Genomic DNA, 13033 nt, shown 5'->3' with positions numbered 1-13033 from the left:
GGGGCGCTGCCTCCTGCCGCGAGGGCTCTGCTCCGGTCAGCGGGGAGGGAAGGAAGAGGACTGCCCTGCAGGGTGCTCTGGTTCTCCGCGCCACCGCCCCCTACAGGGCAGCCGGAACGGAACCAAAAAAATAAATAAAAAAGGCGGCCATGCCGCCCTAGGATTGGGCAGAATGCCGCCCCAAGCACCAGCTTGCTCAGCTGGTGCCTGGAGCCGGCCCTGCTCGCGGGAGCAGAGGAGCTGGGTTTGAGTCCCCAGCTTGGCCACTGACCTGCAGGGTGACCTGAGGGACATCAGTTCCCCTCTCTGGGCCTTCGTCGGGGCTGCACACAGCAGTTTGTTGTTGTAGGGTCTGTTTTGACTGCCAGGTTGTATACGCCACTTCGTTAGCACAGAGTTTTTTCTCCTTTTAAAAGATTCATGTTGAAGCCTATGTTTTGAAGTTAGATCTTGAGCGGTGGGGTCGACAGGAGCAGATCAAATTCCAGGCCCATCAGTCTGGGCAGGGTCCCCTTCGCTACTCAACCAAAGACCACACAGTCTTGGCACTGCCTTCCTGGGTCAGATTGGAACAGTTTAGCCAGTCACCTGCAATCCCTGACCGTCATTGTTTTGGACTAAGACATGCAAGGAGCCATGTCCGGCCATTAGAAATCTCCTGACCTGCCTGTGCCATCTAGGGGCCTCCTCCATGGCCTTTCTCAAGCGCACAGAAACGCCAGGGGGGAATTATCAGCTGTCTGATAACTTGGTGCATTCAGATAAATAAACCTCTCTCTCTTCCTGAGTTCTGCGCCAAAGGCATTTGCTGCTTACCCCACTATCGGTTATTAATGAGGTTCAAAGTCAGGAGAATTCCTCATTCCTCTGTGCCTGGAGCAATGCGTAGACTGAGTCATGAAGACTCATGAGTAAGGTTAAGATTTTGTCACAGGTATTTTTTAGTAAAAGTCAGGGACAGGTCGTGGGCAATAAACAAAAATTCAGGGAAGACAGTGACCTGTCCTTGACTTTTACTAAAAATACCCTGGGGGTGGGGCTAACAGTTGGAGCCCTGCCAGGGGCTGACTGCTGGCCACTGCTCCGGCTCCACCACTGCTCCTGCTGGCCGCCAGCCCCCCTGGCCACTGCTCCTGCTCTGGAGGCGAGTATGCGGTTATCTCTTGCAGCCAGTGCTGCCTCCTGTAGGAGGTTGGTGGACATTTGGGGGAGCTCCCTACCTGAAGTGGGGTGATTAAGGACTTCCTGAGGGGTGAGAGAGGGAACAGCCCAGGGTGCAGGTGACGGAGCAGGTTGCTGAGATCAGGGAAGGTGTGTGGTGTAACTCAGCCCTCTGGGCACTGCACTGACAGGGCTAGATCCACTGAGCCCCCCACCTTCAAACTCACTGGGACTTGGTCTTGTTTTGCAGATGGACAGAGGTGAGTTCCAGCAGGATTCTGTCCTCAAGCAGCTGGAGGTGCTCAAGGAGGAGGAGAAGGAGTTCCAGAACCTGAAGGTGAGCAGCGGCCTGGATCCAGCCTCAGGCACCTAAACCCCTTAGTATCATATGTGACTTGCAGTAGCCCCTAGACATGCCAACTGAGATCAGGGCCCCAGTGTGCTAGGTGCTGCACAAACACCTAGGAAGAGGCAATCCCTGCCCTGAAGAGCTTACAGTGTGAACAGACAAGATGGAAGGGCAACAAGGACAGGCAGGGACTTCTCCAAGCTCCCAGGCACAGCCAGCTACAACGGATGTTTGCTGACTGCCAACCCAGTGCCCTGCCCACTGGGCCTCAGGCAGCAGCCATGAGAAGCTACATTTCAGAGCCCAGCTCCCAGGGAGCAGCTGCAATAAGAGATATAATAGGCAGGTGTAATAGCATCGGCTGGTTCGTAGAATCATAGAATCTCAGGGTTGGAAGGGACCTCAGGAGGTCATCTAGTCCAACCCCCTGCTCAAAGCAGGACCTAATCCCCAACTAAATCATCCCAGCCAGGGCTTTGTCAAGCCGGGCCTTAAAAACCTCTAAGGAAGGAGATTCCACCACCTCCCTAGGTAACCCATTCCAGTGCTTCACCACCCTCCTAGTGAAAAAGGTTTTCCTAATAGCCAACCTAAACCTCTCCCACTGCAACTTGAGACCATTGCTCCTTGTTCTGTCATCTGCTACCACTGAGAACAGTCTAGATCCATCCTCTTTGGAACCCCCTTTCAGGTAGTTGAAAGCAGCTATCAAATCCCCCCTCATTCTTCTCTTCAGCAGCCTAAACAATCCCAGTTCCCTCAGCCTCTCCTCATAAGTCATGTGCTCCAGCCCCCGAACTATTTTTGTTGCCCTCTGCTGGACTCTTTCCTATTTTTCCACAGCCTTCTTGTAGCGTGGGGCCCAAAACTGGATACAGTACTCCAGATGAGGCCTCACCAATGTCAAATAGAGGGTAATGATCACGTCCCTCGATCTGCTGGCAATGCCCCTACTTATACAGCCCAAAATGCCATTAGCCTTCTTGGCAACAAGGGCACACTGTTGACTCATATCCAGCTTCTCGTCCACTGTAACCCCTAGGTCCTTTTCTGCAGAACTGCTACCTAGCCACTCGGTCCCTAGTCTGTAGCAGTGCATGGGATTCTTCCATCCTAAGTGCAGGGCTCTGCACTTGTCCTTGTTGAACCTCATCAGGTTTCTTTTGGCCCAATCCTCTAATTTGTCTAGGTCCCTCTGTATCCTATCCCTACCCTCCAGCGTATCTACCACTCCTCCCAATTTAGTGTGATCTGCAAACTTGCTGAGGGTGCAGTCCACGCCATCCTCCAGATCATTAATGAAGATATTGAACAAAACTGGCCCCAGGACTGACCCCGGGGCACTCCACTTCATACCAGCTGCCACCTAGACATGGAGCCATTGATCACTACCCGTTGAGCCCGATGATCTAGCCAGCTTTCTATCAACCTTATAGTCCATTCATCCAGCCCATACTTCTTTAACTTGCCGGCAAGAATACTGTGGGAGACAGTATCAAAAGCTTTGCTAAAGTCAAGGAATAACACCTCTGGCCTACAGGGGTAGGCTACACTAGAAGCGCAATAGTGACGCAGCTGCACCACTGTAGCATGTCTGGTGAAGACACTCTATACTGACGGGAGAGAGTTCTCCCATCGGCACAACAAAACCACCTCCACATGATGCAGTAGCTATGGGGGCAGAAGAGGCTCTCCTGCCAACATAGTGCTGTCCACACCGGCACTTAGGTCGGTGTAACTTCCAGCGCTCAGGGAGGAGGCTTACCCACACCCCTGAGCGACATCAGTTACACTGACATAAGTGGTCGTGTGTACAAGGCCTCAGTTGGAAGGTAGGAGAGTGCTCCCACCTGCCCCTCCGCATGCGGCCATGCCAGGCTGCAACAGATCAGGATGCTGCATGTCAGCCTGGACAAACCCCAGCCTCCCAGAGTGTGCTCTGCGGGAGGTGCCCCAGCTGTTCTCTTCGGAAAGCTGTCTGTGGAAGAGTTTCTCCTTAGCACACCTGCCAGCCGATTCGGCCTCCCAGAGCCAAGGAGCTCACTCCCGCAGCAGCGTCAGGCTGCAGCCAAACCCCCCGGGCTGGGAAGATGGGTTAATCCCATTCCCCTCCTTGAGTCACACCGGATCATGGCATGGTCTCCACGAAACTTCTCCCTCTTCCCCTCCCCCAGGTCTTCAGCGCAGGGGGTGTAAATACGGTCAGAGACCCAAGCCAGGAGGCCAGGGAGTTGAGGCTGGAGAATTAGGGCCCGAGTCTCATTTATAGTAAGATCCCTTTGCACCACTCCGGCAGCATAAAGTGGACTGAAAGTGGGTGTTCAGGCCCCACTGGCAGAACGGCCTAACGCAGCCTCAGTGCAAAGGAGAGACCGGCCCAGTGGGAGGGGAGCAGCCAGAGACGGTTTAGTTAGAAACACTATTTGCAGTGACATTTGGAGGTGGGGAGGGGGCAGATATTCCGATGTCCCCAGAACTCATTGTAACCCAGGAACAGGCCTGGAGTCTGCAAAGTGGGGGAGAAGCTCTCCCACACACTGGTCCCACTGTTTATTGGAGGGCAAGAAGGGGTAATGTGTCCCCTGATCGCCCCTTCCCCGCCCCATGCTGGTCACAATGCACTGGTCTCTCCTAGACACGAAGAGGCTCCTGCAGCCTGGTGCAGCACATGAGAGCCACAGGAGCGCGGCCCCTCTGAAAACCAGTTTGGGCCTTTCAACTCCCAGGCCCTTGGTTTGATACCCACATGCCGCCCTCTCGGGGTGCCGGGACCCCCCAGTCTCTCAGCTCGGCCCGTCCAGGGAAGGGGATCATTGCCCTTGTCTTCTGGGAGTGGGGAAATAACTAAGTAAGGTATCATATTTAGCCGAGCTGTTTCCATAGCAACAGAGAAGAAGTCTTCATCTCTCCAGCGTGCGGCTGTCTCAGCCCTTGCTGGTTCCCTGAGCCCTCTCTATCTGGCTGCTGAAAGAGAACACGGCTCCATAAGGACAGAGGCAGCAGCAAAAGCCAGTGGGGGCTTTCAGCAGAGACCCTTGCATCACAAGGCAGCGGGAGCAGAATCTGCACCTGCATGAGATTGAGGCCAGGCCAGCTGCAGCTTCTTGCGGGGGACAGTCATCTGCAGGAAACGGGCAGCAGAGCTACCAAACGCTCCTTCCCACCCCCATCCTCACAAGCACTGGATTCACTTGGGTCTTCTGGATGGCTCAAGGAACAGGAAATGGGACACGGAACCCCATTGCCTCCAGTTCCCCAGCCTACAGCTGATCCAGGTCAGCAGTATCTGCCAGCCATTCCCTGGCTGGTGTGCCATGAGTTCGGTAGGTCTCAGTGGAACAGACTGCAGGTCCTAGAGCAGCAGGATGAGCCAGCCAAGGGCCCACAAGTCAGAACCTGTCTGGAGACCCAGCTACAGAACAGTTGTCCCTGACCTGGGGCCATGGTGTAGTGCAGACAGGACTTCTGCCATGTTCCCCCAAAGCAGCAGTTCGTCACAAGATTCCTGAACATAAACCCAGAATCCAAACAACTTGGCAAGGGGGGCGGGGAAGCCGGTTTGCAGTTCAGCCCCTGCTCTGGTGGGCCCCATTCCAGCTCGCACCCCATGTCCTCTGTGATTGGTCTTTCCATAAACCTATCAGATGCAGCCCTAGAAATGCTTCATTTGAAACAGTATAAATCCAGTAAGGTAGTGCCAGATCCTCAAAGGTATTTAGGTGCCTCATTCCCTTTGGTTTCAATAGGACTTAGGTACCGAAATACCTTTGCAGATCTAAGCTTTAGCACAGGGGAGGAAATGGAGCGGATACTTGATCCCAGAGGAAATCTCAAGCCAAAAAGGTCCTTGGATGGAAGGGGCCCAGAACAGCGGGGGTCAGAGATCATGGTGTTCCCCAGTGCTCCGTTCCCAATGTGTAACTTGGACACTAGTCAACCCAGACCAGTAAGGGATTGTGTCACACCTGCCCTGTAATTCTGAGTGCCTTCAATGTTATGCACAACGCTGACACCAACAGCCAGCCTGCAGGAGGTCACACCCTGGCTTCCACCAGCCGGTTACTTTTTGCAGCCTGATACAGGAGAGCCAGGGAGCAGTAGGAAGTGGTAGAAGGGAAGTATATAAACCCTAGGTTAATTAAGGCATAGTTCCCTGTAGACTAGGGAGGGTTGCTACAGGTTAATTGGAGCACCTGTAATCAATTAAGGCCCTCTTAGAAACCTAATAAAACCCCCTGCTTCAGGCAGTCAGGGGGAAGGAGAGAGAGAGGACTGGAGCTTGGAGGTGTGCTGTTAGACTTGGAGGAACAGAGAACTGGAGTAAGGGAGACCCTGCCCCAGCAGGGGAGGGATATTCCCTACCCCAGTGTTTAAGGACTGAAGGTACCCCACCCAAGGGAGAAGAGGGTAAGAACTTGCAGGGGCTGGGACTCAGAGTGAGGAGCAAACCCAGACCCCTCCCCTGCTTCCTTCCTTTACCAGTGGGGGGGCCCTTGGTGCCCCAAGAGCAGGGGTAAGGGGTGGTATTTTAGTGCCCCCCCCAAGAAAAGCGCAGTACCCACCATACTATATCAACCATCTTGTCACAAGCCCAACACCCGCTCGGTCCCAGATTTCCCCCCAAACCATCTGCCATGCAACGTCCAGTCCTCCTGACTATAGCACTCTCAGAACCTTACTAAGCTCATTGCTCCTGTCCTGAGACTACATGGCAGCTCATTAAGTTCCCGGGGGGTTGACAGACTCTTATTTCAATCACAGCCCTGAATTGCTATATAGTAAAACAAACAAGAAGCCATCAGTGTAAGTGGTAACAAATGTAAAAATACACTTCTAAACCTTCACTTCAGCAAGTGACACTCTATGCCTGAGCAGCACTCTCACCTATGTTCATTTCCCGGAGACTTCGGCCTTCCTGGCTGAAGGACCCAACAGTCTGTGATTTCAAGAGCTCCGATCCCTATAATCCCCCAAGGGATGCACAACTATGGGGTGTTCTCCCCTTTTTCTATCCATCAAAGGTTACTGGACTATAAAGTCTTTGGAAAATAAACCCAGACCAAGCGTCTCTCTCCTGAAGGAATATAGACACCAGGCTGTCTTCCCAAAGTTCATTGATTCTGCTGTGCTTCCCTTCCTGTTGACTTCCCATCCCCCTGTTGATTCCTGTGTAAATGGAGCTTCCAATGTTTTGATTCCACTCTGCTTAATTTCATTGCAGACAGGTAGATAGCTGCCTTCCCTCTTGCCTGGAGAAAACCTGCTTCTCCCTGTGTTTGGTCACAGACTTTAAAGAATAGCAGTGATCATCCATACTTCCTCACATTGTGTTAATACGGACAATTCACAATGATCTGAAATCAGTGGTTCTCAACCAGGGGTATGCAGAGGTTTTCCAGGGGGTACAACTCCTCATCTAGATATTTGCCTAGTTTTACAATAAGCTACATGAAAAGCTCTAGCGAAGTCAGTACAAACAAAAATGTCATACGACATGTTTATACTGCGGTATATACTATACACTGAAATGTAAGTACAAAGTTTATATTCCAATTGAATTATATGTCAAAAATGAGAAAGTCAGCACTTTTTCAGTACTAGTGTGCTGTGACAATTTTGTATTTTTATGTCTGAGTTTTAAGCAAGTAACTTTTAAGGGAAGTGAAACTTGGGGTACACAAGACAAATCAGACTCACTCTTGGAAGGGGTACAGATGTCTGGAAAGGTTGAGAGCCAGTGATCTGAATCACTGTTGGGTTACAGGTTTTTATAAAAGACCTTACTCAATATACTTGTATGGCACAGTAATATTGCATGCAATCAGCTAATTCAGTTGCTTATCACTAGAGGTGCAGACCCCCTGTCTTTAGAGGTAAGAGGCTATCTGCCCCACTCGCTGGGTTGGCGGCTTTGTTTACCTTTTATGTAAATGTACCTTCGTTGTCCCTGCCCAACAACCAACCTGGTCAGAGAAGCAAATATCCACTCCTTTGTCTAGGGCAGACTGGGCTTATTCCTTGTTTGCCAAACACATTTCTAGCACATATCCATACAGCACACAAGAATATTAATGAGCAGTGAGTTATTAGTTTCCCTATGCTATGTTGCATGCCTCCTTGTGGGTTTATATTTAGGAGTTAGATGTAGTGAGCATATCAGGCCTGACACGTGTTACTGACAGACCCCCCAAAGGGCCGCTGTGTCACAGTAACTTGTCTCTCCCTTCAGGACCCCACCAATGGCTACTACAGCGTGAACACCTTCAAGGACCACCATTCCACCCCCACCATCTCCCTCTCGGGCTGCCAGCCGGACCTGAGGCCCGCCAACAAGCAGCGGGTGCCCACGGGCATGTCCTTCACCAACATCTATACCACCCTGAGCGGGCAGAACCGGCTCTACGACTACAGCCAGCGCTTCGTGCTGGGCATGGGCAGCAGCTCCATCGAGCTGTGCGAGCGGGAGTTCCAGCGGGGCTCCATGAGCGACAGCAGCTCCTTCCTCGATACGCAGTGCGACAGCAGCGTCAGCAGCAGCGGCAAGCAGGACGGCTACGTCCAGTTTGACAAGGCCAGCAAGGCCTCGGCCTCCTCCTCCCACCACTCACAGTCCTCGTCCCAGAACTCAGACCCCAGCCGGCCCCTGCAGAGGAGAATGCAGACGCACGTGTGAGCGGCTGGCATGTGGCCAGCAGTGTGGGGTGGGCGGGGACGGATGGCCAGGGGCCGAGGCATTGGACGCTGGAGAGCCCCAGCAGCTGGGAGCTGCAGAAGTGATCTTGGCCCAAGCTTTATTCTGGTTCTAATGAGTTTATTTTCCAAAGCACTTTCGTCCACAGTAAAACGACACCCCCTGGCTCCAGTGGGGTACCTTGGGGAGGGAGGGGTGTCTTGGGCAGCTCTTCCCCCTCCCCCCCCGAAGACTTGCAGTCTCCTTCCTAGCCCTGTGGGGCAACGTCTAAACATTGCAGGGCGGGGAGACTATGGCAGCCGAGACCAAACCGATTCAAGCACAAACCACGAGGAAGGCTGGACCTGGAGGCTGGCGCTGTGGGGAGGGGAAGGGGCAAGCCTTGCTGTGACCTTGGCACCCAGCACCCCCAGCCCCCCCACCAGGAACCGGAAGCCTCTTCCAGGGCATTTTCCTTGGTACCCCCTTTGGGGAGAGAGACGCGTGCCCTGAAGAGTGCCAGGAGCCCTCTAGAGTTTTGTTTGGGCCGAGAACCACCCTGTGCCCATGGCCCCTCCTCACATAAGCCTTCCGCCCTTTCAACACTTACTTCACTTAACAAGAACTGTCCGCACTGGTCAGGCCACAGGGGCAGCTTCCCACTGGCCCCGGGGGCTAGCAGCACGGTGGCCTCCCCACACACACAGACAGGGCCACACTGCTATAGCCCTTTGGTTCCCCCCCAACACCTCGCCTTTCCTCTCTTCTGCAAGCCCTCCCCCGGGGGCTGCTTTCCCTCTGGGAAGCCGATGAGCGAGTCGGCTCAGAGGCCTTCCCCCAGTGCTCTTCCTCTGACTTCCACTGCATTGCTGCAGGAGGATACTCCAGGGAGCTTGCATCTCAGATCAACCGCCACGCCTGTCCCGCCACTCGTGACCCCATGACTCTGAGCTGTGTTTTCTGACCATGAGAGGGTGTGGCTTCATTTAAGCGCAACAGAAACGTAACAGGCGGTGGTGTAACATAGGCGCACTGACGCTGCTAAATCTGGTTCTCTTCTTTCATTTGGTGTTCAATGTCCATCATATTACAGTGTGTCTTGGGACTGACAGCGCGCGGGGGCCCGTCCTGCTGCTCCACAGCAGTTCTCATGCACCAGGGGACTCTGCCATGAGCCAGGAACTGTTGCTGGACACAGCGCAACGGAGGACTGTCTCTATCTGAGTTAGGTATGACGGTCAGAGGGCCCTCCCAAAGCGGGGGGGCACGCCAGCAGAGAGCAATCTCTTACTGCTGCTTGTGTATTACCCCAATAGCACAACTGGAAGATTAATACAAGAGGTGTAACAAGCTCCTCTGTGTCTGGGCCCTTTCAGGTTATTTGGAAGCTATCAAATAAACATGTCCGTTCCGCGAGGGCACATACTCCCAATTTCACTCTGCTTCTGTGCTTTCAAAACGGAGTCTCCTTAAGGCAGGCCTTGCTGATCGCCTCGGCTGGGTCAGATTTGATATGGTCATTCCCTTGGCAGAGATGGCAGTCAGTGTGACAATCTCATGCCAATAGGCCAGAGTGTGAGGTTGATTTAGCTGTGGGGATCTGGCCTGGCCCGTTGTTCTCATTTAACTTTCATATTACAGGGCTTTGGCCCCAGTGTGCTGGGCGCTGTATGAACACAGAGGCTCCGAGGCAGAATTTGGGGGAGGTGGGGAAATTCAGGCCCACCCTAGGTCTGGACTCACATTAACACATCAGAGGCCATGGGGCACTTCAGAAGGGTCAGAGGTTTATTGCTATGGTGGTAACAGAGCAGAACTTGATCCATTTATACTATTGAGACATTTATTATGGTAGGATCTAGGGCCTCCCGTTGGACTGGGCACTGCCCAAACAGAACAAGAGACCAGTCCTGCACCTAAAATCTTGCAATCTAAATTAACAATTAATTCAAGATGAAAAATCCTCCCTTTTCGGTCTTTTCACCCTTTGTTTGCGTTTGGTCCCTGTACTTCCATCACTTAAGTCAAACTGAACAGACTAAGGGTAAATTTTTCAAAAGCTCCTAAGTCACTTTAGAACCTAAATGTTATTGAAAGTCAATGGGACTTAGGTGCCTAGTAAGATTTGCAAAAGCATCCAGGCTCTTATCTGCATCTTTAGGCACCTTACTACCTTCACAAATCTGCTCCAAGTGCCTAAGTTACTTCTGTAAATGCCATTTAAGCACCTAAGTCACTTAGGCATCTTTTTAAAAAATGTTACCCCCTGTCCTTTTCTGCCTCTCAATGCTGGGTTGCAAATGCCACTCTTTAAATCCAAACCCCCATTAAAAACCAAACCCCCACAAGCCTGTGTTAGCTGGAATTGGGAAATAAATAAATACAAGTCATAGGAACAGTTCAGTTGACCCTAGGGGGTGTTAAAGGATTTGTAAAAAAACAAGGACATTTATATTGGGGATTAAACCATCCCAGGAGCGTTTCCCTTTAATTGTAAAAAAAGGCCAGATTCTGCTCTCCGTTCCCCCCGTGTAACTCCAAAGTAACTCCCTTCGCTTCAGAGGAGTTAGTCCTGATTTAAACAAGTGTCGAGGAGAGAATTTGGCTTTATGTGCAAATACTCTCATGCATAAAGAAACCAGGGAGCATTCCCGGGGCTCTGGAATGGACAGCAGCTCTCAATAGCTAGGGATTACCGCACCCCACTGCACTGTTGTTCCCGCTATATAACACGGCACATGTAACTTTTGGGTGGCTGGCGACTGGGCGATAGGACCAAGTCCATTGCCTCCAACTCCCCAGCCCAGAGCTGGGGCAGGTTGGCAGCACAGGGTTGAAGGAGTTGTCTGGCCACCTCCCGTTTCTTGTACGAAGTGTAAATGTCTTTGGGACATTCTCTGCTCAGGACTCGCTCCTGTCCCAGTCCACGGGGACAAGTCAGAGCTGTGAGGATTGAGGCATGTGATGGGTGAAGATTTAAAGGATTAAAGTGAAAATAAAGGCCTGAGAAGCAGAGGGACTAGAGTAATGGTTCCTAACTGCCACCTGTGGAGCATTTGCTGGTGGTCTGTGGAGACACCCTCCCATATTTCCAGCTACTACACCTTATTAGAAGTAGTAACCCCCTCCCCTCGACACACACTTTCCCATGTAGCTGAGGGGAGGGGCCCGCCAGACAGGGGCTAATACCCACACTAGCTGTAATTGAACTAGTGCACTGAAAGAGCGTAGCCCCGGTGCAAGCCGTGAGCTGCCTGAGTACGTCCCTAGCACCTTGGATGGGCTCAGGTAACCCTTCCGGCTATGCTCTGTGTCTAGCGCGCTCGCTTGACCACAGCTAGTGCGGGTACGTCTCCTCGAGCTGGGAATTGCAGCTCCCGCCTGCAGTGGAGAAGGGCCCACGGCGATCGACTGGTAGATCACGCTCCGGGCTGGAGCATCCAGGATCTGCTGGCCCAAACGACTGTAGAGATTGAAACACTTCACACAGCCCTGGAGCACTTGCAGCTTTACAAACAGCCAGTAGTGAGTTCAGCTGTACCAGGCCCCTAGGGAGGCGAGTCAGTATTATCCCCGAGTACACATGGTTCTGTCCCAGACCTAACCCTTAGCCTACAACCCAAGTCTGGACAGCATCAGGGCGAGACAGCTGAAGAGGACCTAGTGTCTCCACACCCCTGCCAGACCAGAAAAGCACTCAGTCACCACCGCAGACCCTTCTGGTAGCCTTAGTTTTGTCACCAGGCTCTCAGAATCTATCCGGATAGCCAGCAGACAAGCTCTGGAAATACTGGGGAAACTCACTTCCTTCTTACACGCAGAGGCAGGGACCTTACACTCCCGGCTCTTTCTAAGAGCACTGAAATGGCCTCCGCTTTTCCCAGTCTCCCTTCCACAACCCCACACCACAGAGTCACCCCAGGCACCTGCTCGGCTTGGCGTCAAGCTCTCGGGTTAGCCAGCCCACCAAGAGAAGGATTCACAGACAGTGCATCATCAGGGTTAGGGACTGCAAGGGTCATCTAGTCTAACCCCCAGCCAAGAAGCGGGATTTCTTGTGTCTAAACCATCCAAGGCAGATGGCTCTCCAGCCTCCTATTGAAAACCTCCACTGAAGGAGCTTCCACGACCTCCCCATGGCTATGTTCTAAAGAAGTCTTTATGGGTTCCACAGCTGGAACTCGGCCACATCCCAGGTGACAGGAGGCAAAGGCAGGTGAGAATAGGCCATGTCTAGAGAAGAGAATGCCAGTAAGCCTGGATGGGAAGAACCGGGCTAGGCCCCAGGAGAGTCAGGGCTCTGGTGGATGCTGGCAATTTTGAAGCTGATAAGAGACTAACTGCTTGAAAACCAGACTCCTGAGTCCTCGTGGCCTCAATCGGTCAAATGTCTGTCCCGGTTTCCCCCTCAAACAGGCATGTTCTGCCCTGACTTCCACTAGAGGTGGCCCAACCCCAACCCTCTGAGCAGCCCTGGAAACCCCTCCTGAATCCAGCCTGGCTTGTGAATTTGGGAGCTGCAGGCCAAAATTCCATTGATAAAGGTTCTGCTACAGAGACAGCAAGAAGGTGGCATTGTACCTGGGGTGTGGCTGGGTGCCGGGGGGGTTCTGGCTTTGGGCCTGATGGGACTCGTGCATCAAGAGTGGCTGCAGGAAGTTTGCCCAGAGGACAGTGATGGCTATAATTCTAATACCGTCCAAAGCAATGCACAGGTGCAGCCCACCCCCAAGCGTACATATCAGTCCTGCTTCCCTGGACAACCCGTGTGTCAAGGACCATCCTCGGAGTGCTTCCACATGGGAGAGCTGGGCAATTCTTCTATTCAGATATTTCATTCATGTGAAGCGCAT

General features: G+C 52.6%; 1 protein-coding gene and 1 long non-coding RNA gene across 4 annotated transcripts in view; one reads left to right on the top strand and one right to left on the bottom strand.

Moving 5' to 3' along the window:
* Positions 1-9761, top strand: part of KIRREL3 (kirre like nephrin family adhesion molecule 3) — a 708943-nt gene extending 699182 nt beyond the window's left edge. For both annotated transcript variants that reach the window (XM_034754766.1, XM_034754765.1), the window contains 2 exons: positions 1412-1498; positions 7740-9761. In XM_034754766.1, the coding sequence (XP_034610657.1) occupies positions 1412-1498; positions 7740-8183 (531 nt within the window). In that variant the 3' untranslated portion in view covers positions 8184-9761. The remainder of the gene's footprint in view (positions 1-1411; positions 1499-7739) is intronic.
* LOC117868639 overlaps positions 1-13033 on the bottom strand; it is a 42936-nt gene that overhangs the window by 14832 nt on the left and 15071 nt on the right. The window lies entirely within an intron of this gene.

This window comes from Trachemys scripta, chromosome 21, assembly GCF_013100865.1.
Source record: "Trachemys scripta elegans isolate TJP31775 chromosome 21, CAS_Tse_1.0, whole genome shotgun sequence".
In the NCBI taxonomy this organism is placed as follows: domain Eukaryota; kingdom Metazoa; phylum Chordata; order Testudines; family Emydidae; genus Trachemys; species Trachemys scripta.
Note: the sequence above shows the minus strand (reverse complement) of the source record. Positions and strands in the feature narration are given on the sequence as shown.